This window comes from Platalea leucorodia (assembly GCF_965183815.1).
Source record: "Platalea leucorodia genome assembly, chromosome: 1".
Lineage (NCBI taxonomy): Eukaryota > Metazoa > Chordata > Aves > Pelecaniformes > Threskiornithidae > Platalea > Platalea leucorodia.
In genome coordinates, this window is record NC_138823.1 from 3,412,226 (window position 1) to 3,438,309 (window position 26,084).

At 43.0% G+C, this 26,084-nt stretch overlaps 1 protein-coding gene across 1 annotated transcript in view; it reads left to right on the forward strand.

The window, feature by feature from the left end:
- The window catches only part of TSNARE1 (t-SNARE domain containing 1), a gene marked incomplete at its 5' end in the record, with an annotated part of 395,143 nt that overhangs the window by 147,789 nt on the left and 221,270 nt on the right, over positions 1-26,084 (forward strand). The window contains one exon of the mRNA XM_082315677.1: positions 6,520-6,687. Within this exon, the coding sequence (XP_082171803.1) occupies positions 6,520-6,687 (168 nt within the window). The remainder of the gene's footprint in view (positions 1-6,519; positions 6,688-26,084) is intronic.

Here is a 26,084-nt window from a genome sequence, read left to right on the forward strand (position 1 = left end):
TCCATAGCAAAGAAGCTGGTAGAAAAGATGATTTGCTTGCTCAATTTCAGGTTCACATCATTCAAAAGTAAACAACTTGATCAAGAGTGAAGACAGAAACACATGAGAGATTCTAGTCAATTTAAATAAAAATGCACTTCAACCCATCCCTTTATGCTAATTTCCCCATGCTGTTTTTTCTCATGCTACATTGGTGCACAGTAATAAAATTTACATAACTTGAAGAAAATGCTGAATGCATTTCTGTATTTGCCCATGTTAGTGATGCATGCAGGAAGGATTGAAAATATCCCACTTAAAAGTTGTCCTTGCTATGGTAGTTTTAAATGTGCCCATGTTTGAGTGAAAAGGAAGAGCAAGCAATGATTAATTTGTGATTGCATTTCTTCCCCTGGTGTTGTGGGAAGCACCTCTGTAAGATAACAGAGCTCAGATTACCAATCACTGCTGTGATCTTCTGTGTGAAAGATAATGCAAAGTTGTAATATCACTATTTCACTCCTCTAAAAAATTTAGAAGTCCCAGGCTGCTTGTTCTGTGCCTGCCTGAGGCCTTTCTACCTGTAATTGCTTTGGGCTTTTGCTTGGCAAGATACAGCTCTAAATCTCATTGAGTCTGCAAGGTTAGTTGTTTTGGAAGGATGGTTTGAGAAAGATCATCTAATCTGATTTATTTGTCTTCTTAACCTAGCTGTACATTGTAGATAGGCAGGCCAAAGCGGCTGCTCCGTGCCATTTTTGTCCCAGACAGCTTGCAGTGCCAACATGCTATTAAAAATGTGTCAGGCACAGGCAGGCAGCGTAACTACAGCAGTAGTGTGCATAGTGGTCCTCCATGTAAAGTATTTTATTGATCTTTAATGCAGGCACTCTGGCCTCATTATTCTACACGCAATAAAACGTGAATCTCTAAGCCTGGATGCTAGTGAGAATAGGATACCCTCATAAAGTGTAGCCTGGCTGTTTATATGTCTATACATACTATAAAACAGGAGATAAACATCTCTGCATTTGCATTTTGTGTGAAAGCCAGAGCCAAAATGTAACCCAAGAAGATGTGATAGTTTGCAGGAGGTGTGGGAGGTGTGTTGATTACTGCTTGAGCTGGCCACATCCCTGCTAGAGGTGCAGGAGGCTTCTTGAGATTGGAGAAGACAGAGCATCCTTCCTTGGTTTACTACCTGAGTCATGACCTCTAAAATACTCTATTTTCATGGCTGCAAAAGATTTCCTTGGAACAACCTGCAGTACGTAGTACGAAATTAGCTTATGTGGGTGAGAATTCTTTTACCTGTGCTCATATAAACTTGGAGGTAACCAGTGAATTTGTGAACTGTGCTGTGCATATCAAAGGCAAGTTATTTTCTGGTTTGGGCTGGTTTTTAGCTAAGAGAAATGGTGCTGTGTAATAGAGCCAGTTGCCAGACTCAGTCCAAGACTTTTCAGGATGGTCTAGAATAAAGGAGACAGCTTTCAATCTCAAGTGCCTAGCAATCAAGTGATGATGAGGACAGCTTCAACTGCTTGAAATATGAATATGAGTGGAGAAGTAGTCAGAAAAATTTACTTGTGTGCCTTCTTATTCTCCAGAATTAAGTTTTCAGTCCAGTTAGGAGACCTACTTTCCCTACTTTGACGGTACCAACAGCTCTGTCACATCTGTCCTAAGATACTCCATTAATATCCTCTTCCCATGTTTTCACACACAGTCAGAAATGAAACCCTCCTCTCCAGGACACAACTCCTGATTGAAGTCAGAGTGGATGGAGATGGTGTAGAAATGGGTTCACGTTGTCTAATTTCAGACACTGAGCTCAATTAAATCTCCTCTTCAGCTGCCTTCACACCGAAGTTGAAGGTAAAAGTGTGTGAATGTCTTCCTCAGCCCTTCATCCTCCTGCCCCTGTAGTGTGTCATTCATGTGGTGGACACAGTCTGTAAATCCAACTCCAATAAATCTTAATTATTTACATCAACTTTTACAGTTCTTTTTGGAAAGACTGTGAGGGGACCATCTTATTGCAGCTGACATTGGGCACCTTAATTATCTGACTTGTAACTAACCTGAGCTGGAGGGAGTGTGTCTCCTTTCTCTCTGGCTTATAATTTTTCTCTATATCTTCAGGTTTTGATGTGGTGTGGAAAAGAAATTTTCCTTTGAAATCACCAAATATTTCACTGGTGGTAAAAGCCATTTCTCATCCATCTCCAGTCAACATTTTGTGTCCTTAATTTCTGGTAAGGGAACGATCTTATAATGACAATCAGAAATGGCATCGTTAAAGTTAGAGATGTAAAAGGGAGCTACAGGACTGAGACAGTACCAGCACACATCTTACTGCTACAGGAGATTTCCTAACACTCTGAAGATGAACCAAGAAAGCTGGCTGATGTTCTATTAGGTGGGGTTCACGTTAGATTTCTGCTTCTGGGTGGAGTAAAAACCATATGGGAACTTGAAGAGAGGTCATTTCAGTCCCTTGCTTGGTGATTTTATGTGACATGGGTTGTAAAACTTGTGATATTGCTGTGTACAAGGAGAAGAAATTGTGTGTATTAACACTGCTCTTCTATACCTTCTAATATACGAAGGGGAGTGAGGCAGGCACTGGGCTGGAAGAGGTCATCTTTGGAGGAGTCTCAGAATCATAGAATCATAGAATCGTTAAGGTTGGAAAAGACCTTTAAGATCATCGAGCCCAGCCGTTAACCTATCACTGCCAAGTCCACCACTAAACCATGTCCTCAAGCACCATGTCTACCCATCTTTTAAATACCTCCATGCAGCTCTGATGCAAAGATTTTACTGCTGGTAAAGTACAGATGCTGGCAGAAGTTGTCACCATCCAGATAAAACCTTTTTTAATTTTTTTTTCTCTTCTCTATCAGCAGCTGCATGTAGCATCTCCCCATTGGTAGAATAAATCTGATTTAAAAATGTAGTTGTAAGCAGCAACGATTTTATCCTAGTGAAAAGATTTTATCCAGCAGAAAAAATGTTGTGGCTGGGCATAATTTTTCAGATGTGATGAATAACAGCATAGTATGACCCTCAGTCCTAAGAATTTAATTTTAAAAGAACTACTGAGCATATCAGAGATACTCAACTTTTTCTCTCCTATCATTTTTTTCACAGGCAGAGTTTGGTTTATAGATACATCTTGCCAAAAATCTGCCACAGGCAAATTTCAACAAAAGAACAACTTCAAACACATCCAATTAACAATTTATGAAAGGAAATCCAACAGAAAATTACAGAGAGATTCACAGGGCATAAAATTTGGCATTAAATTAAATTTAATGTGGAAATGCCTGTATAGGGAGTTATGGCCCCTTCCAGTGCATTGTCAAAAGGAACTTTATCTGTGGAGGCTCAGTGACAGTCCTCCATCATATCTTTTCTTGCTATAAATAAAATATTTTGTCAGACATAGCAATGAGCACAACTCAAAAGGGAACAAAGACCACTGATAAACCAAGCTATATGCAGTTTTCAGTCAGAAGTATTAAAAGTCATTAGATTTCTTCACACTTTCGAATCCAGGATTTGTTCACTTTATCACAGAAATGAGGGGCTCTGTACCATCAACAAACACAAAATTGCTTTTAATTTGTTAGCACAGCCAGCCACCATACATACCCCGATAGCAGGCCATGGTCACTATATTTAGTCTTACTATGGAGCCATTTTTATGTCTGAAAGGAAACTTCGCCCCCCCTGTATCCCGTTGTTTCCTGATTTACTCACTCACTCAGCAGCCGTGGTTGGATTTTCTTGAAAGATATTAAGGATACAAACTCACGTAATTGCCTTTAGCAGCTCTGAAATTAACTTAAGCCACTACATTGTTCAGAGAAAAACATCTGTGTCTGGACCGTTATCTATTTAAACAGATTAATAGCCAGCTTTTGTAAGGGATGACTGAGCAGCATCACTTGCATTGCACTATCTGGATTATTTGGGGGGGGCATGTTATTTACAGATACCAGGACCAACAAGTGGGGATGACGAATAGAGTTGACACAGGCCAAGATCGAGCGTATTTATGATACAACTGTGGTATTACATGGACTAATATAATTTGAAGAGTTGGTTGCTGGCTCTCCTGTTAATCCTGTGCCTCCACATCAAAACAGAACAGGAAACATTTGAAAACTTGTAAGTTTGTTATCTTCCACTGAAATGCATATCTGCGTAGGAAAGCATGGCTTTAAGCGTCCATTTGTGTGCATTTAGGTCCATGGCACAGTGTCCTTGCTGTGAGCATAGTACAAGAATTTCATCAGATCCCTGTTTTCCTGCGTCTTCAGTGGGCAGACACTCGGCCTCTTCCAGCTTACTTGGCATTGTGCAGTATAACTGCCTCTACATGTCCTAGTTAGCCCACTAGTGAAGTTGAGAGGACACCTCTGTCATTATAAATGAAGCATTAGAATACCCCAAGGGTTTTTCCCTTGAGTCCATTAATACCTGCTTTTGGCACTGAAACACCCTACCAGATAAGTTAGTGTCCAAAGCACGTAATAATTAGTGAATAAAACACCCCCAGAGTATCTTAATCCTATTGAAATGCGTCTTTTAAAGTGTAAATGAATTTTTAACCTAATTTTAAATGATGATTTTCTTCCTGTAACATACCCTTTCTCTGTAGATAACAGACCCCAGGGAAGCAGAAGGTGAAACACAGACAGACATTAATGTCAAAGATTTTAATCTTCTGTTTATATTTTTGAAAGATACTTGACTGTTTGCTGCCCATTTTTCTATATGCCTCTACTTCTTCCATCACCCCACTTCCTTCATCACATTGTATAATTTTCCTTGTCTGCAACTAGATGATTGTGATAATAATAATGAATTTCGTAAGGCAAAGTCTAGGTTTAAGCAATTGCAAAAATTCTTTAGTTTCTAAATGCAGAAATTATACACTTTTTAGAGAATTAAAGCAGAGTTAAAGAGTTAAATAAGCATTTCCACATGCCTGATATTCTTCAAAATCTAGCCATCTAGAGTGTCTAAATGTGATTGCAAGAGTTAAATATTACCCATTTTCTCTATGCCTCCTTCACAGTTCCTCCAAGGCAGATGTCTAAGCAAACAAGCAAGAAGTAAAACGCATTATAAGTGACTTTTTTTTCCTCATTCCCCTTCCTCCCTCATGCATGTTTGGTTAGGCTTCTCATTCTTGCCGTGGTGATCTGGCATTGTTTCCACTGCAACTTCCACTCAAGTCCTCCCAGTCCTTCCAGTTCTCCAGTCCTTCTTTGCCCTTCCAGCAAGCTGCCCCATGGCCTTGCTTCCTATTCACTCTGTGGGAATTCAGGGCATTTAATATCTTTGAAAACTTAGCCACAGCAAGACAGCAAAAGACTTTATTTCTCAGGCACAACTGGTTGAAAAGCCCTGGTGTTTGTGCTTCAGATAAGCCCAGGTCCAGAGAACTGAACATCCTCCTGAATTCTTGTGCTTGTTTTCCCCTGTAGCTTTCAGAGACTTTGGGGACATTCAGGTCAAGAACGTGCTGTAGCAACTGCCATTTCTTCTTTCAACTTCAGAGTGTCAGAAGCACTTGGATTGCTTTTTTATTGTAACTTTTGATTAGGAGTCAAAGCTCAGCTCAAGGCCAGTTTAAAGGACCACGTGCATTGTTTGAAGTGAAATACTCATGCAGTTGTAGGATTGGAGTCTTCAGCAGTGCCTATTAGTTTAGAACTTGAGCTCAGCCTCCTGATTCTCCAAACCAACCTTGTGTCAGTTCATTCTCTGAGTCCAGTCTAGACTGAACCTAACATCTCTATAGGCACAGAAGCTAAAGGTGGGGCGGAGAAGACCTTGTTAAACCTCTGCCCCTACCTGCAGTGTAGATGCAGCTGGATCGTGACCAGACTCTTTCATTTGGGATCTGAGTACAAGCACAGCTCCTAAAGGCAATGTGAACATCTAACTACCCGGAAAAGAGTATCTGATGTGTGAGCAAAATCAAGTCAACTCTATAGAGTGAACACCATGAAACTGTGAGTGGCTCAAACTGATGACTCTGCAGTCACATTACTATAATGATTTTCTCCTTTTTTAAGCTGTATTTAGTTTATCTCATAAATAGACAAGATAGCATCCTTTGTTATGTTGAATGTTGCAAGTTGGATTGCAAAGTCTTTAAGGCAAATGCATAGGCTTTATCTGCCTGAGATAGTATCTAATTCCAGAAGAATTTGCAGGAAAATCAACAAGGTAAATGTGTCATCTTTCAGATGCATGTAAATGTTTTGTTCTGTCAGAACTGCTGGAAAATTGAAGCTGGTTGCTGGGGCTCAAATGTAGTTCAGGAGATCTGGCTTCAGATCCTAACACTTCCTTCAAGACTTGATATGTTTCCTCTTACGTAACTTACTCCTCTTCACCTTTTTGACATTGTTTATTTGATCTATTATATTACTTTTTTCTTTTCTCATAAGAAGGCTATGTAAAACTGAACAATATTTACACATCTTTTGCTTTCTTTCCATTCTCCCATCTCAGCAGAGCCCTAGGACCCCCTTCTCTGACCTACCTGATGATGAGAAGATCTTTAATGGGGGAGATGGCATGTGGCAGAACCAGAGCCAGGATCAAGCCTTGCTCTCGGAAATCACAGAAGAGGATCTGGAGGTCATTCGTCAGCGGGAAGAGGCCATTCAGCAGATTGAGGTCAGTAACCTTCTGCCGTCATGGGCTTGAGCGCTGGAAGTGCAGATTCCTTGTGTTGTGCATTGCTCAACATGATGAAGGAAATGCTGATTTACATGGCTGCCTGTACAGCATCGCTAAACATGGGAGAGATTATCAGGTGTTTCTAAAAATGGAAATCAGTGGCAGGAGGTAGAATTAGAAATCCATATGACCTGGAATGAAAATGACAAGAATTAATTAATATTCAAGGTCTAATTTTTTTCTTTTTTTTCAGTGGGTCTTCCATAACAGAGTCTGTAGTGAGGTGGTTTAATTGAGCATGGTCTGCAGCAAAACAACTTTCTAGGTACATGCAAACTTGAAACTGGAATTTGTCACAGACAGAAAATATTCAGCTTTACCATTAGAGAGAATAATAGGTAGACGAAAGGAAATAACTTGTTAACTTTTTCAAATAATTCAATATTTTTGCTTTATCAAAGTATTTAGATGTTCTTGATGTAATTAAAAGAAGACATACTATTTTTATTCCTTTTTTTTATTAGCAGTGCTATAAATAAAATATGAAAAAAAAGAACAAAAAGAGGTCTGAATAAGTTAAACATCCCACATTTTTCTTTTTATACTTCTCTTTTTATGCTTTTGGGAAACTCTTGTTACTCAAATTTAAGCAATAAATGAGTAAAACCAGAACATTTTAAATCTTTCTAATTTGTATGCTCTTACAGACCTAAACTCAAGATGAACCAAAAAAAGAGGGCTTCAGAATAATCAGAACATTTAATTAAGGACTATACTTTGTCCTCTAATTGGATTGAGCTAATTTTATCAGAATAGATTTTGGTTGCAGCATAGCAGGAATTGTGATTGAGTTAACAGTGCAAAAAGGGGACAAACGTTCCTGCTGTAGACTGGTGCTTTGAGGCTTTGACCTCTGTTTGCAAACAGTGATAGCTACATATGATTCAACACTGTAAGTAAGAAATGTTGATAGTTTTACAGGAGTGGGTCGAGGTTAGTGTATGTCTAATTTCTGTTATGGTTTGCTGAATAGAGATGATTGAGCTTTGTGGACTTGCATGCATTACTAGGGATGAAATTGTTAAAGAATATTCTCACACTGAGTGTCCTTGGGTGTGAATTGTCCTTTCATATTTGAGGAACCTCTTTGTCCACCAGGACAAACTAGGGAACTCTGTTGCAAGAAAATGCATGTTTTGGGATGTTCCTTTGATGTTCAAGAAGGATGGATGCAAAGGTATTTCTGAAATGGTGTTGTGAACACAAAGGATATTGTTGTTATCCTTTTGTTGGAAATACAGTCACTGCCTTTTTCTTTCTGTCTTTATGTTGCCCCTGTCCTCTTCAGAAAAAAAAGCACATTTAGCGTTTGCCCATTAGGCAGTGGAAAATGACAAATCCCAACCCAGCCTCAAGCACACCAACTTTGGAAAAACCAAGAGGTACAGTCTTGTCTCCACAAAGAGATCCTTATTTTGATGGTTAAATCCCTTTTCTGTGCCACAAGCTGATATCTCTGCATGGGGCCGCACTGGACCACGTGGCCGTGGTGGGGTACTTCAGATGAGTTAAGGGAATCCAGTCCCAGCCCTACATAACTTCTAAATAAATGCAACACTTATGTATTGGGCAGGTTGCGTATCTATTGGTTTGGTCTAATATGAACTTACCTTTGAAGAACTTATTCAACTTATGCAGTTAATAACTTATTCAATTTAAGATGTTTATGTCGTTCAGCCTTCTGCTTCCTAAGAATGTGTGCACTTTCTTTTTACCTGTTTTTTCCCTGTCTCCATCCCAACTGCATTCATTTTGCTTTGCTATCCAAGATCCATATTGATCCTGTAAGGAGGACTACCTTCGACATGCATTATTTCAAACGTAGCTTAAACATTTCTTCTCAGGAGGAAAACATTTAGGACCAATAGTATTTTATTTAACATCTCTTTTGAAAGAAATATAATGAAAATGAAACGGATTTTTGGACTGCGTCGTACCTCCCCCCGGCTGTATTTGAATAAGTAGATGGTGCTTTTAAATCATTTTCACTGGGTTTTGGTTTTCTGTTTGTTGACCCACACAAACATATTTCTTGTGAAAGGACTCATCTTGTGCATTAAAACTTCCCTGATTTCATTAGAAGTTGTGGCTATACAGAGAAGGGACTCACTGAGGTCAGAGTCACCCTTACAACTTTTTTCCAATATGTTTCCAAAACCATGAAGTAACCAAGAAAGTTAAAAGGAAACATTATTCCTAACTGTCAAACACAGCTAATAAACTAAATTTGTTGCCAAACTGATGTATAGCATTTGTTCTCCTTTGCTCTTTGGGGACTAGAATGAAGAACAGAGCTGTGCAAAACATATCTTATGCAAATGGTTGGTCTTGCTGGGATTTTTACTTTTCTGCATATCTAGCACCAGAAACACGTAGGTCTTAAGCAGCACAGAAGAGGTCACAGCGCATTGCTAGAACATCATATCTTCTGGGCCACACTGATTACCACTCAACTTTGGAGAAGCTCATGGTGCTGGAACCAGTAATGGGTCTTTTATTTTAAGAGACACTGAATTTGCCCTTTTTGCAAGAACAGATATAAAACCTTTTTCATTGCTAAAGAAATGAGGAAATAAATTCTCTTCCTGTCTTGTGTCCTGAAAAACAGATATAAAATTGTGCCCATAATAGGCATCTTCTTAATGTTCCAATGACTCTTTACCACTTTCGTGTTTTCCACATCTCCAGAATCTCTTCAGAGGTTCAGGTTAATGGGACATTGTTCTCTGTCATGAACATCCCTTGAGGCACTTTTCAGCGTTCACAGTTTCCACCTAGAAAGATAACAGCCATGTCAAAGGTTCAGCTGGCTGTTCATTTTATTTAAATGTGCTTCTTTTGCTATTGCTTGCAGATTAAAAATAGAGAAGTCTGCAAGGGAGATGTCTCGCCAAAACCTTACATTTTGGATAAAGATCTTTATTGCTTGGAAATGTCAAAATCTGGTAGGACACAGCAGCCTTGACACAAGTGTTATTTCTTAAAATATTGCTTTGAACTGTTATATAAAACCTATTTTAACTTGAACTGTATTGGCAGTGAATAATAGATGCCATAACAACTTTATATATAGCACTGTAAAATGTGCCATCAGAAATACATGAGCTGAACTGTAATGTGCATTGTCAGTGCTCAGTGCTGGCACAAGCTCTGTTATAGCAAATATATATAATTTAGCCTCCCATGCCTTTCATTGGCACCTGTGGTCATGTGAAAAATGGAAGGAGATAAAACTTTGAGAAGAAATGGATAACCATTGAATGGAGAACTTCAGGATTTCATGTGGTGACTGGAAAGACCTATAAAAAAGATGCTAAATGGCATATTGATTCAGAAAGCCTCCAGTGATCCTCCCCATGCAGACAGCTTCTCCAGGGGTGATGAGAAAGGAGGATGAGGCAAACCCTTCCCAGACCCCACCACCATTTCCTTGGAGTCACCACCAGGACATCCCACCTCCTCCACAACCTTCTTTCCTTTCTTATATGAATTCTCCTACCATGAAGAGTGGGGAACAGACGAGACAGAAGTATACCAGGGAAAGGGCAGATTTGGAGAGTAGGGCTTGCTCCTGGTATTGGGAACAGTTGTCCCTGAAATAGCAAGGTTCATTTCATCTATCCTGACTTCCCTACACCCCGTTTTCACTCTGCCTCCACAGGAGGAGCAGCAGCAATAAGAGATGGAGGTAGGCAGCTGCCTATTTTGTCAGCTGCCAAACCTGACACTACCAGGACTAACCACATCACCTCTCAGCCCTGAAAACCAGCAGATGCCAGTCAGTTTATACAGATATTTGCAGTTACCAAATTACTTAGCGGTCAGGAAGTCAGTCATTCAGAGCAAATGAATACAAGGTAAGTCTAGCTGAAACACAGTTTAATGGTTAATCACTACTGGGTGGACAGACATTGCAAACTGGAGACCATCAGTTGCAGATGTCTGTGCAGCCATGGAAAGTCCTCCAGTGGAAGGGTGCTAGGAAAGCATTTGGAGAAATTAGTTCAAGTGTCAACTCTGCCATCAACTCCTTATGTGCTCTGGACACTGATCATACTGATCGTAAGTCACTTATCTATAAAATGAGGCTGAAAGAGTCATCCTATGTCTCAGAGGGAATTGGGAAAATAAATTGTTTAGCATGTTCCTTCCTCATTTTGGTCAGCAGACACAGTAAATAACAAGAATGATCCCCCCTGCTCCCTGGGGTATTTCCACAGGTTTCCATTTCTTTCTTTTTGTATTTAATGCAGAACTCAGGCATTAACTTGGCTGATGTGAGAATGTGGACAGTTTTCTCCAGTAATATATGGTCATCAGAGCATGAGAGCCAGTGCTGTCTGGTGATGCTTTGCTAACTTTTGGCAAGTAAGTATATGGTGAAAATAACTCCGTCCAGTTTCTAATCATCAGTTGAAGATATCCTGAAGAAAGCAAAGCACATCAACAGAGCTTCAGTTTAGCTGATGCTTCTCTTGGCAAAAGAGAAGGAGAGGTGGTTAGGGTGTGGCAACAGGTGTGAGGGAAATGCCTTTATTTTTAGGAAAGGTTGTTCCCTCTGGGTCGGTGTTGAGAAATGTTGATGTTCCTTCCCTATCTGTTCTGAAGAGAAGAGAGAGATACCAGCCTTCAATGCCTGTCAGTCAAGCATTTGTAAGCAGACAGAAAATGAAATCCAATAAAAATAAAACCAAAAAAGCCCCACAGAGTCTGTCAGAATGTGTTTGTTAGTTCAAACATGTTCCTTGTTCACTCATTACTACATATCATTTCTTGCTGAGGGATATTTTCAGTAAAATCTCTCACTGATGCTAGCAGTTTAGAAGGTTTAATGCAAGCTATTTTATATCTTTCATCAGCTTCAGTAGTCCAGGGTTTTGACTTATGGGGGCTCTGCCTGCCTCTTCACAGAGACTTTTCAACTCAGAGTAATGTATAAATAACACGATATCATGACAAGCACCGTAAGTGAAAGATCTGGTGCCGCGTGAGTGTCAAACAGCACTCTTTTCATGGCAGCGTGGTGGAGCCTAATTACCATGAGCAGCAGAGCTGCCTGCGAGGTTGACGTGGCCATCCCTGGGACTCAGTATTGAGTTGTTCCCTAAAGAATTCGTTCAAGTATTTTGGCCAGTCTAATTTAAAATGACCCAAGCTGTAGGACTGCCGCCATTTATTTCAGGAGACTATTTCACGGTCCAGCAGGCTTCAGTGTTGATGAAATGCTTCCCTCTGTTCTTGCTAAAGATCCCTTTGTCATTCTCAGCTCTTTATACCTAGTGAAACTCTACTGGACCCTGCAAATAATTCTTCTTCCCCTTTGGCTTTTAAACTCCTCAAATGCTAACAGTTACCCTCCTCTTCAGAAGTCAGTCTCCCTTGCTTTTCAGTCACTTCAGTGCTCTATTCTCAATTATTTCCCATTTGTTAGTTCCTTTCTCCTACAGCAGCAGACCGTATATAGGATCTTGGTGTTGTACCAAACTGAACAGAAGAAATGTGTAAAAAGCCCCATGTATCCGATTCAGAGGTTACAAGACTGATGGAAAATTTTTAGATAATTTCTGCACTAGTAAATTAGAGCACCAAGGACACTAGAACTGACTCATTACACTTCTAAATTGTTAGAGCATATCCTGGCACACTTTTGACCCAGATTAGCCAGTGCTTGCCCAAATATTGACACAGTTTGGCAGTTAGCACGTTCTCCAAAAGCAGTTTCGATGCAGCCACCCTGTTCAGAGGGTAAGGGGACTTAATGATGTGTATGCAATGAAGTGCATACCTGCAGTTTCAGTGCCTGTGAACAGACATCTCCCGTTTCCTTGTACAGCTGCAGCGCTATTGATTTGATGATTTGATCACAAAAATTTCCTTTAGTCTTCACTGACATTTAGGGAAGAGGAGTAAGGTGAATCAAGGGTAAATTCTGTGGGAAACTGCGCCAGCCTGAGGGCAAAATAAGGGATGTGTGAAAATAACAGCTGGCCTCTTTGAAAATGTGGAGAAGCCTTAGCAAGTATTGAGCACAAAAAGCAGCCTATCCCAGCAGACTCATGCAGTGGCCGTTTTCATTGCATATTGATTTGCCCATGCGTCCCTTCTCTGTCCCCTTGTGGCCTCCACAACTTATGCTTTGCTCCAAATTACAATTGCTTGCCTTCACGTCAAAACACTTCATAGACAATTTTCACATCCTTAACATGTTGCCTTCAAACTGCCAGTGTTGTGCCAGTCAGCACTGAAAAGTTTTATTAATTGGAGTTTCAGAGGCTCTGCCCTGAATGGGCCAGTGCTGTTTTGGTGTTTTCAGTGTCGTTTTAACTCGCTCCCTGTTTCACTCCAGATGTTACTCTCTCAAGCATCGTCACTAAACATGTGATAGTTAACTCCCAGGCTTCTTTGTGGAGCAAGTCTGCTTAAGGTGTGTCTCTTCAAGTGTTTTGGCTTCTATAAGAAAGGCAGTTTTAGAATCATAGAGCAGAATCATAGAATCATTTAGGTAGGAAAAGACCCTTAAGATCATTGAGTCCAACCATTAACTTAACACTACCGAGTCCACCACTAAACCATGTCCCTAAGCATCTTTTAAATACCTTTAGGGATGGAGACTCAACCACTTCCCTGGGCAGCCTGTTCCAGTGCCTGACAGCCCTTTCGGTGAAGAAGTTTTTCCTAATCTCCAACCTAAACCTCCCCTGGCGCAGCTTGAGGCCATTTCCTCTCGTCCTATCACTTGTTCCTTGGGAGAAGAGACCGACCCCCACCTCGCTACAGCCTCCTTTCAGGCAGTTGTAGAGACCAATAAGGTCTCCCCTCAACCTCCTCTTCTCCAGACTAAACAACCCCAGCTCCCTCAGCTGCTCCTCATAAGACTTGTGCTCCAGACCCTTCACCAGCTTCGTTGCCCTTCTCTGGCCACGCTCCAGCACCTCGATGTCCTTCTTGTAGTGAGGGGCCCAACACTGAGCACAGTATTCGAGGTGCAGCCTCACCAGTGCCGAGTACACCAGGGAGCACACTCCCTGGCTCATATTTTGGTTGGAATCGCACAGTTGTGCTCACATATTTTGTTTGAGTTCACTTCTGAGAGCACTGTCATAGCTCACAAATTAAATTCATGTGGGATGAAACTCCATTAAAAGATGTATTGCAAGTGTCCACCTCGTGGTCCCCGACCAGTAACATTCAGTCCTTAGGAACAGGCTGGACCTAGCGTGAAGTAAAATTTCATGGATACTTTGGATATTGTGTCCCCAGCACCAGCTGTTTTTCTCTGTACATCTGCGCCTGCTACTGTGCAATACCTGCCACTGCAGGTACAGACTTAGTTCTTTCCAGAGCAACTGAGAGATAATCTGCTGCTTGGTCTTCAGAAAGCCAGTATGATTACGTATTCCCTTCAGTTTGGCTTTTTCCGTCCAGCACAGTTCCCAATGCTGCTTGAAAGTGCCATGTACTTTTTTAATCATGTCCTAGAGCCCAGAACATCATCATGCTAGAGGAGTGTCACCGTCATGCTAGAAGAAAATTGCTCCAACAAGCTGTGACATGTGTCTCTCATGATACCTACCACCTTGCACAGAGAAAACAAATATAAGATTACATTTCAGGGCTAAAGGGGAATCACATGGGACCCAGAGGTGAACCAAGTGAAGGGCTCTGCAATGTGAGCATAGCTAGTCAGTTCTGCTAGCCTCACACAGTATGGTGTTCAACCAATCCATACCAAATGGCTGAGGAGTCAGGATCCTTTCCCTGCTGCAGCCCACGGAATATGACAACTCAGTAACAACGTGGAGAACAGTATAGATGGCAGTTACAGGCTACAATAGCAAACACAAAAATCACATGCACCCACAGAGACTTCTTGCTGTATTTCCTTCTCTTTCCATTTCCACTGTTTATTAAATGCTACTGTTATATCAGTATACATCCATCTGTCCCATAAACCCAATACATCCAGACACAGAGGCAAGAGCTGAAATACCACCAGGTAATATATTGTGAGAATTCTCTCATCATCTCCTTTCTGCTTACACATCATTTTTGCTAGGACTACTTGCAAAAGTCCAAACTTTTTCTTATTGACTGGCTAAAACTGTATTTCTTCCTCTCCTCATGGAAGAGATTAGAGCTTGTATATTTTTGCAATCAGTATTTCATCAGCGATATGTGTACAACCTAGGATATCACTTTGCAAGACAGAGAAGATTCAAGAATATATAACATTTATTTTTAGCCCTAGACATTTCTTATATCTAAAGATGTAACCTTATAGAATCATAGAATCATAGAATCATTAAGGTTGGAAAAGACCCTTAAGATCATCAAGTCCAACCGTTAACCCAGCACTGCCAAGTCCACCACTAAACCATGTCCTCAAGCACCGCATCTACCCTTCTTTTAAATACCTCCAGGGATGGAGACTCAACCACTTCCCTGGGCAGCCTGTGCCAGTGCCTGACCACCCTTTCGGTGAAGAAGTTTTTCCTAATCTCCAACCTAAACTTCCCCTGGCTCAACTTGAGGCCGTTCCCTCTCGTCCTATCACTTGTTACTAGGGAGAAGAGACCGACCCCCACCTCGCTACAGCCTCCTTTCAGGCGGTTGTAGAGAGCGATAAGGTCTCCCCTCAGCCTCCTCTTCTCCAGGCTAAACAACCCCAGCTCCCTCAGCTGCTCCTCATAAGACTTGTGCTCCAGACCCTTCACCAGCTTCGTTGCCCTTCTCTGGCCACGCTCCAGCACCTCGATGTCCTTCTTGGAGTGAGGGGCCCAACACTGAACACAGCACTCGAGGTGCGGCCTCACCAGTGCCGAGTACAGGGGCACCATCACCTCCCTGGTCCTGCTGGCCACACTAGTCCTGATACAAGCCACGATCCCATTGGCCCTCTTGGCCACCTGAGCACACTGCTGGCTCATATTCAGGCAGCTGTTGACCAGCACCCTCCTGTCCGTTCCCGCCAGGCAGCTCTCCAGCCCCTCCTCCCCAAGCCTGTAGTGTTGCATGGGGTTGTTGTGACCCAAGTGCAGGACCCGGCACTGAGCCTTGTTGAATCTCATACAGTTGGTCCCAGCCCATCGATCCAGCCTGGCCAGGTCCCTCTGCAGGGCCTTCCTGCCCTCCAGCAGATCGACACTTCCACCCAACTTGGTGTCATCTGCAAACTTACTGAGGGTGCACTCAATCCCCTCCTCCAGATCATCAATGAAGATATTAAACAGGACTGGCCCCAGTACTGAGCCCTGGGGAACACCACTCGTGACCGGCCACAAACTGGATATGAGTCCATTCACCACCACTCTCTGGGCTCGGCCGTCCAGCCAGTTTTTAACCCAGCATAGAGTGCACTTATCCAAGCCATGAGCAGCCAGCTTCTCCAGGAGAATGCTGTGGGAGACAGTGTCAAAGGCCTTACTAAAGTCCAAGTAGACAACATCCACAGCCTTCCCCTCATCCACTAAGCGGGTCACCTTGTCATAGAAGGAGACCAAGTTAGTGAAACAGGACCTGCCTTTCATAAACCCATGCTGGCTGGGCCTGATCCCTCAGTTGTCCCACACTTGCTGCATAATGGCACTCAAGATGATTTGTTCCATGACCTTTCCCAGCACCGAGGTCAGGTTGACAGGCCTGTAGTTCCCCAGAATCCTCTTTCCGACCCTTCTTGTAGAGGGGCATCACTTTTGCTAACTTCCAGTCATCTGGGACCTCCCCGGTTGACCGGGACTGCTGATAAACGATGGAGAGTGGCTTGGCCAGCTCCTCTGCCAGCTCCCTCAGTATCCTCGGGTGGATCCCATCTGGCCCCATGGACTTGTGAGCACCCAGGTGGGGGAGCAGGTCGGTGACTGCCGCCTCTTCGACAACCGGGGCTTCATTCTGCATCCTATCTCCATCTCCCGGCTCAGGGGCCTGAAACCCTGAGGGTGACCAGTCTGACTATTAAAGATTGAGGCAAAGAAGGCATTAAGTACCTCAGCCTTCTCCTCATCCTTCGTGGCAATGTTTCCCTCTGCATCCAACAAAGGCGTGAGATTCTCCCTGGCCCTCCTTTTGTCGCTGGTATATTTGTAAAAACATTTTTTGTTATCTTTAACGGCGGTGGCCAGTTTAAGTTCTAGCTGGGCCTTCGCCTTTCTAATCTTCTCCCTGCATAACCTCACAACATCCTTGTGGTCCTCCTGAGTCACCTGCCCCTTCTTCCAAAGGTGGTAAGCTCTCCTTTTTTTTCTTGAGTTCCAGCCAAAGCTCTCTGTCCAGCCAGGCCGGTCCTCTCCCCCACGTGCTCGATTTATGGCACATGGGGACAGCCTGCTCCTGTGCCTTTGAGACTTCCTTCTTGAATGACATCCACCCTTCCTGGACTCCTTTGCCCTTCAGGACTGCCTCCCAAGGATCTCTGTTAACCAGACTCCTGAACAGCCCAAAGTCCGCCCTTCTAAAGTTCAGGGTAGTGGTTTTGCTGACCCCCTTCCTTACTTCTCCAAGAATTGAAACCTCTATCATTTCATCGTTGCTGAGCCCAAGACAGCCTCTGACCACCACATCGCCCACCAGGCCCTCTCTGTTCGTAAACAGCAGGTCCAGTGGGGACTGCTGTTATGACAATACTGTGTGTAGTGAAGTGCTTTTAAGTAAATTGGAGAGGTTTCCACTGTGTGCTAGAGATAATTCTCCTTTTCTGACTTAGATTCCCAGTGCCTTATCCAAAGACTGTTAGTGGCAGAGAGTCTTGCCCTAAAACCTTTTCTTCATGCACTCTTCTTTTCAGTGAGTTCGCATGAAGAAGCTAGTAATGAAAGCCTTGATTCAGCAAATCACTTACGTATGTCTTAAGTGCTTTGCTGAATAGGGATGGACTTTAGCATCTACTAAAAGTGAAGTATTTCCTCTGCAGAAGGAGAAAATAGCGCTGACACACACATTATTTGCTAATAATCTGAATTTTAGGCAGACACATCTGCATATATATATCCACAGAAATTGAGCTGAGCTAAAGACTTGTATATTGACTGTCAATGTACATTGATAAGGTAGAGAGCTGGGGAGAGATCTCTAGTGCTTGTGATGAAACAGTGTTTAGCTTCTGCAAATCCTCTCGCTTAAGTGTTAATATTTCCTTTGTTAAAAGGATGTGTTACTTTCCTCCTCCATTTACTGCACTTTTGCCTATTTTTTTGTTGCCAGATGATGACTGTCTCCATAAAGGTAATCTCTTGCTCCTATTGCTGTTAGCACAGACAGTACAAACATCGTATGCCTCATCAATAGGGCTATTTTTGTGGATGTGATTTGCTGTCTTGTCGTGGTTGAACCCCAGCCGGCAGCTAAGCACCACACAGCCGCTCGCTCACTCCCCCTCGGTGGGATGGGGGAGAGAATCAGAAGAGTAAGAGTGAGAAAACTCGTGGGTTGAGATAAAGACAGTTTAACAGGTAAAGCAAAACCGTGCACACAAGCAAAGCAAAGCAAGGAATTCATTCACTACTTTCCATGGGCAGGCAGGTGTTCAGCCATCCCCAGGAAAGCAGGGCTCCATCATGCGTCACGGTTATTTGGGAAGGCAGACGGCATCACTCCGAATGTCACCCCATTCCTTCTTCTTCCCCCAGCTTTATATGCCGAACAGGACATCATATGGTATGGGATATCCCTTTGGTCAGTTGGGGTCAGCTGTCCCAGCCGTGTCCCCTCCCAACTTCTTGTGCACCCCCAGCCTGCTCGCTGGTGGGGTGGGGTGAGAAGCAGAAGAGGCCTTGCCTCTGTGTAAGCACTGCTCAGCAGTAACTAAAACATCCCTGTATCATCAACTCTGTTTCCAGCACAAATCCAAAACATAGCCCCATACTAGCTACTATGAAGAAAATGAACTCTACCCCAGCCAAAAGCAGCACATGCCCCAAAGGGGAATTACCACTCTCACCTATTACTTAGGTTAGAGCAGTTTACTCTCTAGTTCTCTGGTGGTATAGTTAATAACAAAATAGATCAATGGCCCATCAAACAGCCAAGATCCCCTAGCAGTGCTGTCAAGAGCTTTTACTGCAGATTTGACTTCTTGTCTTCCTGGATTGAGAGTCATGCTTTCTTTTTTATTTCTTTTTGGTAGGGAAATCAAAAGCTTCCCCAGTCCAGATGGAGAGAATAACAACAGGTTAGTCTTATGTCATGAATAGCTAAAAGCTCATGTGGCAAAACCCTGGAGCATCCCATCGAGACCCCGCTGGCTGGAGAGGGAGAGAGCCCTCACTGAACAGCTCAGGAGGGAGGAGGGTGAACCAAGTGTATTGAAAAGATCCCACAGAGATAACAAGGGAAGAGATCACTGAGAAGGTGATTGAAATCCACATTTCACAGCAAGACCAGTTCATGTTCCCTCCTATTTACCAAAAGGTGCCTGGTTCTTTATAAATTAGCCTTAACAGTAATATTCTCCCATATCCTCACAGAAATTAGACTGAAAATCACAGACAATGTTAACAGTTTTAACAACGGATGTCAAATTTTAGAGGCTGATGCCAAAGACAGTATTAGTTTATGCCTTCTGCACTATGTGGGCTCATCTTCTTCAGGTATTCTTTAATACTTTAGTTGCTCCTTTATAAAAGAGGATGTTATAGAACTGTATTCCCCCACCACTGTTCACCATCTAGCTATCCACTGTGTCTCCTCTGGTTGTCATTTCCTTCCCTGCCTTGAAGTCTCCTGTTTCCCTTTGTATTGGGGCTACCAGATGACACACTTGAGGCAGAAAGAGTGTTAAGACTCACCTAGGTGTTAAGTAGAAATGCAAATTTTATTGTAAATATTTCAGTGTATTTTTTTTTCAATGCAAATTTTTAGCTAGACCCCTGAGCAAGCTGGTCTGACCTCACAGTTGGTCCTGCTGTGAGTGAGAGGCTGCATTAGGGCTCTCTTGTGGCCGCTTCAAACCTGAATTATCCTGTGATCCTGTGATCCCATTATCTCTCCATCTCCTCTGACTGCACCACTGAGGGCTACCAAAAGTTCATGTGTTAATCTTGGTTCAATCTAAAGCCAAGACATCTCTATTTCCCTGCCTGTGCGAGGTCCCAAGTCATTCTCATTCTCCCTCCTCTCACATTTATTGCCACTGCAGGCAGGGGTTCATGCTTTTCTTCCCCTTTCACACCACATTTGTCATTTATTTGGGAGAATAGTTAGGCTATTAGGATGTCAGCATCCTTTTCTCCAGTGGGTAGATGAGTAGAAGCCAGCAAAGGATGGCGTGTGGGACAGTGTCCATGCCTATGTCTGCACCTCCCTGGCAGAGTAGCCCTCTGAGGTGACCCTGTGCCCAGTGGGCCTGTGTCCCATGGGGTTACTCTGTGGACATCCCATGGGCAATGTTTCCATATGCTTTGTCTGGTCTTGAGTCTACACTGACACGTTTGCTATGAGTGTGGATAACAATGCTGATTTTATGAGTAACCATTGGAGCTGCCCTTTGCTGGTCATGCAAACAGAGCTGTCTGGTCTATAGACCATTAAAGAAATATCTGAAAGTGTGGCTGTGGAGAGAAAATGGCGGGCACCCCGTGGTGGTGTTCACCTGACCAGATGCAGATATCTTAAAGAGTAGGCATATCTGCATAAACTGTTGTTTAGTCTGTTTATAGTCAAGGGAGGGATTGGGGGTGAATAGAAATAGGGTTAGATTAGGCTCTGGCAATGTCCTGAATTCAAGACCAGAAGTTGGGTTTTTCTAAGCTGATGTTTGTTGATTGTGGATCTCTGTGTAGTTTCAAAGGACAGTGAAACACTTTGCCACATTGTTCTTCTTTCCTAAAGCGTTATGTGTATTCTTTCCATTTTTGCCCCTTTTGCCAACTCTTAGTTGTAATGGACTCTGTGCCTCTTGTGCAACTTTCTCCCCCATGCTCCTGCAAGCTTCTCTTGTGAGTCCTTCATAGACCAGCATGAACTTTCTCTGTCTGTGCCTTCAGCTGATACAAAATCACACTGCCATACATAAAGCTCGTCAGAAGTCCTGTAGCCATTAGCAGCATGAGCCCTTACTAAGGGGAGAGATAAATTAACCAAGATTCAGCAGACTGCTAGTATGGGGCTATCACTATTGAACTTGCTGGATTAGCCCAATAGATTCATCCTTTCTGAGCACTTCCTTAAGCACTTTTTTTCCTGAGCACTATTCTTTTTTGAGGAATAGATCCCAACAGAATACGCTGGTATCATTGCTTTCCTACCATGTTTATTAATTCATTAGTCAAGTAGAGAGAAGCAGCAAGGAATGGATAGCATAAAAGTTGCCTGAGAAGCCTGAATAAGTCAAGGCCCCACAAAAACATTTCTAGTGCTCAGTAGGGTGTTACTAGTCTCATAAAACTTGTAGAAGCACATGGTTTAGCCTGAAATGTTAAACGTCATATACCAAAACACAATAGCTTTTAAATATTCCTTCCCTTCCTGGAAATGTAGCAACCATACAAGCACCTGGCTTGATGCAGTGTCCTCCCCTCTGTATTTCCAATACATATTGGAAGTTCCTTATGAGCGAAGCAGGGGACTATTTTGATACAGAGAGTTTAAGCACTTACAACTAGGGTCATGTTTTCAGAAGAATTCAGATCCATCTTCTCCAGCAGCAAGTGGAATATAGATGTGGTGAGGTCAACCATGTACTGAAAGTTTAGTTGCTTTATTTAGGAAGGGAACTGGAAATTAACGCTTAAAAACATCCATTTGCTCATGTAGGCATCAAAAACCACGTTTTTTTGAAAATGTGTCCTCTTGCTGATATAAAGAACAGAGTTGAATTATCTTCTAATTTAAGGGTGAGGGATTGCTGTTGAAAGATGGGAGATGGAAGGGCTTTGGGTCAAAGATCAAAACATATCCAGCCAGTTTTTTGTAATGTTACTCTCAACATCTTCTACTCAGCTGTCAGGGACTAAAAGGACTTTTCTGGGTCACTCCAAGCATTCTTGTGAATGTCTAAGACTTCCTTCTTTCCATGTACCTGTAGCAGGCAGTGCTGCTACAGCAATAAATATCTGCTTGCCTTTAACTCTACCTTTGGTGCTGGTGATTTTTGGAGCAGAAGTTCCTGGGTCCCATCTTTCCTTGTCAGTTCTTGCCCGCGCAGCACACGAGGGATCAAAGCTGCTGCAGATTTCTTACCATGCTCCTATCCCCATTTCACAGCTGGGGAAACTGAGATATTATGGATTGTTTCTCTGCCAGTGGAGCTCCATAGAAATGTAAATGCCTTGTCTAAGACCCGGGAAAGAGTCAGTATCAGTGCCAGGATTAAAATGCTGCTTGTTCTGTACTTCCACACTGAATTCCCTTCAGAGTGTGCTGTGATGAGAGATCCAGATACAAGATCTGGTGTATTTGGCTTTTAATTTTTCTCCCCTTATTTGAATTGCTATGCAGATGGAATGTACTCCTGTTCACAAAACACACTGTCATCTATCCAGCTTGGATGAAGCTCAAGGAAAATGCTAATCATCATTTGTAACTGAAGGCAGATCTCCCCTACAGGGGGAGCTTGCTGTGCTCTGAAGTTTCGGCCATGATATCATGACTTTATCAAGAGAAGCTAAATAGCAGCCCGTCTCTCCAAGAGTGCATAGCAGATTGCACTGTCAAAGAGAGAGATAGCTTCCTGCCCTCTGAAAAATCTTGAGATATGAAGATGAGGCTATAGGAGGCAGAGCAGGGTGGAAAAGAGCTGCTCCAATACTTATACACATAAAACACACCTGGGGGAAAACTTACAGGAGTGTCAGCTATGTCAGACAACGTGCTGTTAAGCTTTTAAAAGATGAGTAATCTCCTAAGCGTCATGGGACTGACAGACAGATGTCCGTGGGGAATGCAGGTAAAGTGCTTAGAGCTGAGTGCTGGAGACTTCGATTGGCGTATGCTGATTTTATGAATGATGGTTTGCCGCTGGCTGCATTCACAAAAGGGGTCCGTGTTCAAAGCGCTCATATGTACAAGGGCATTTTGCTCCCATCAAGCTTCTTGGTGGCCGCCTTTCTCCCCTGGAAATGATAGGAGCCCAAATATCTTGCAATGAGGAGGAGGAGCAACTTTAAATCTCATACAGTGCTGAGAGCTCTTGCACTCTCGTTAGAAAGATGACTGCTGTTTTCTCATGTAAGAAAAAACTCATCTTAATGTGTGAGACAAGCTTTTGAGGAAAGCAGTTACTGTCTCTTTGCCTGACTGGTTTTAGGGATTGGCCATAAAGTCAGAGGTTTTTAGGAATTATGAATCTTTTCAGCTTCTCTGTCCTCTGTGCTGACCAGGTTTCTGGTGAACCAAAGTGCCTTCGGAAAGCTTCAATTTGTCAGGCATGAAATTAATTTGGTGGCTCAGTCTCAGCCAAGAAATTGGCTGTACCCAATCGTTGCAGCAGAAGGGGGTTGCATGAAGTAACCCATGTGCTCTCCTCATTGCCCAAAGCGCACACAACTGCTTCTGCAGAGTCTCTGTGGTTTTCAGGGGTTTGGGTCTTTCTCAATGAAACTTAGGTGAGAGCAGAAGTGCCTCTTTACTCTTGTTCTTCTTGGCATGGGTGGGGGCAGTGGAGAGTGATATTGAAGGGAAGGTGGGAGACTAATAAGGAGGCAAAGCGAAGGATGTCTAGATCTGCAATGATTCAGCAGAATGTCATATTTAGTCTCATTTCGACAGTCCCTATAAACATACTGTCATTCAACTTTCAGCTCTTCAGCCTGATTTGATTAGCAGGTGCTGCCAGCAGCCAGGACTCAAAAGTCAGTCCATTAGCATCGGTCCCTGTATTTGGCTTTATCCTTTAAAATAACACTAAAGATGAACTCTCTGGTTTTCACAGCATTTTGGTTTTCACAGGAGGCATTTCTCTCCTTCCTTTTGTTCCTTGCTAATTGCAGATGAATAATAAAAAGGGGGGAAAAATTAAGATCAACTCCTGTGACTTCTCTGCCTCTCTGATTTCAGCTCATGCTTATAAATATGAGTCTCAGTGTTGTGATGCAGGGACTTTTTGGATTAGATCCTCCCACCCTGGGTGTACCTGGAGGAAATAAAAGGAAATCCTGCACCTGATTGCTTAAGAGGGAATCATCTCCTACTGAGGTCTGACAGGGCTAAGCCATGTTCCTTCAGTTGTTTCCTCTGTTGTTCTTTCTAATTTATATCACCGTGAAGGGTTAAGGAAGGTGACTTCAGGTGTTGCCATTAGAAAGTCAAATTGCAAAAATAAAGCATTAAAAATAAATGCCACAGCGGAGTTGCTGAGCCAGTGAATAAAGAGCTTTAAATGCAAACAGGGAACTAGCTGTACAGTTCTCTAACAGTCACCTGTCTCCCTGTCTAAGGATTAAGGACTCTGCGTCTTTTAGTCTTGAGTCTTCCCATTTAACTCCAGGTGCTGCTGAATGTCACAACTTTTTACAACTCGCCTATTAAGATTTAGAGGAACTTCCTTCCTTTTATGTGGACCACAGTAGAAAGGTTATCACTTCTTCTGAGATGTCATCTCCTAGGAAAGACACCCAAGGAGGGTCTGTCATGAATCAGTGGTTTTTAAAAAATAGGTAGTCTTTCCCCAAACACACTATAGGAATTTGATAAGTGAGCTAATTTGCTTATAAGATAGGTACTCTGCTATTGTAAATTGATATAGATAACTGACTTCAATGCTGATTTCTATGAGCTGCAAATGAACTGGTGTCTCATTTTGAATGACTTTCAAACACCTCAAAGAAAAGCGTGAACAGCATTTCTTTCATGCACAGCTTTCCTCTCCCCTGGGTGTTTTTGCAGAAGCACAAGGTATTTTACAGCCACACTCAAGCAGATCCTGCTATGCTAGAGCATCTTTCAACATCTTTCTCTCCTTGTCCCTCCTGCAAGGTACAATGTTATTCCCCTCTATCAGGATGCAGAGGTTCTTCCCAGTCCATGCCACTGGTACTTTACCCTGGCCCTTTGCAGCGGGGAGAAAAGGCATCAGATGGAGCATCTTTCTGTCTCCTTCCTGCTGTGTGCTGCTCGCGCTGGGAAGACCTCATGAGATCGCAGTCCTTGCTGCGGGCAGAGGGCAGCCCAGAAGGATTTGGGGGCTGGAAGCTATGCAACACAGAGGAGGTCTGGGCCAGGCTGAGGGACAAGATGGATATCTCCAATATCATGGTAGCATCATCCCTCCTAATTGGGGACAGTGCCATATCATGCATTTTTACAGTTCTGATGTCCCCAGTGCACCAGTGCATCCCCACAAGACACGTGCAGTTATTATACCATGGTGAGCACTTTTGGCCTCAAACCTAGCTCTGTCTGAGCTTTCTTTTCTTTTCTCCATCCCTCCATTCCCCCTGAAAGAGCAGTATTAATTAATTTTGCAGCACTCTGTGCGGGTGTGGTGAGGTTTGGGTTAAACACTATTATATTAATACCTCGCTAATCTTTTTCTCCTGATGCCTGTGGAGTTCGAGCATCTATTGTTGTGTGTCATCAAAAAGACTGCCACAATAGCTTTGGAAGAGCTGTGAGAAGCCAGCGCTTTGTTTCACAGGTGGGTTTTCTCCGTGGGTGTCAGGACAGCACCATGTTGCAGCAGGTTGAGCCAAGGGGGTGGCTGAGCAGATGGCTTTGTACTGCAGGCTCTCTGATGCTTGGTGACCTTCAAACAAGGTGAGGCAGGACCCTGTCCTCCGAGATCCAGGGGCAGGAGAGCCACTGAAGTGACACCTGCCTCTGCCACATTGTTCCCGTCTACAACAAAGGCGCTGGCACTCACTGACCATATTGCATTAGCACAGAGATAAATTAGTCCTTTCCTTCTAAGTGAGGCTGGAGCTGGTAAGTGGTGCCAGACTGGCAACCTTGTGTTATTTATTGCCTGGTTCATTGTGCTTCCTAATATCTTATTTGCTATTTTGGAAGGCATCAATGCATTAAGCAGTGGTTTTCCTCGGGTTGCTTGAGTCTGTCTGCTGGACTCGCGTGCCAAATGTAGAGTCATGTGAGCTGTACAAGCCATTTTAATTTTCCCCTCTTACACTTGCATTCATCAGTGTTGAACATCATTCACTGTCATATTATTGAAAGTGCTTAGGTCTCTCTGATGTTTGTAACAGCCCTTTCCAGTCTTGGCAAGCCTGACTACAGAAGTACAGTCCGTTTCTGCCCTGCACTTTGCCTCCAGTGGCTGACGTCTGCATCTTTTGTGTACCAGGTCTATGTTATTCATTATTCCATCTTTTCTAGACACCTGTCCTCTTGCTGCCCTACACACTGGGCATTGCACTCTGGGTGCAATCTGGCTTTACCATCCAGCTGGC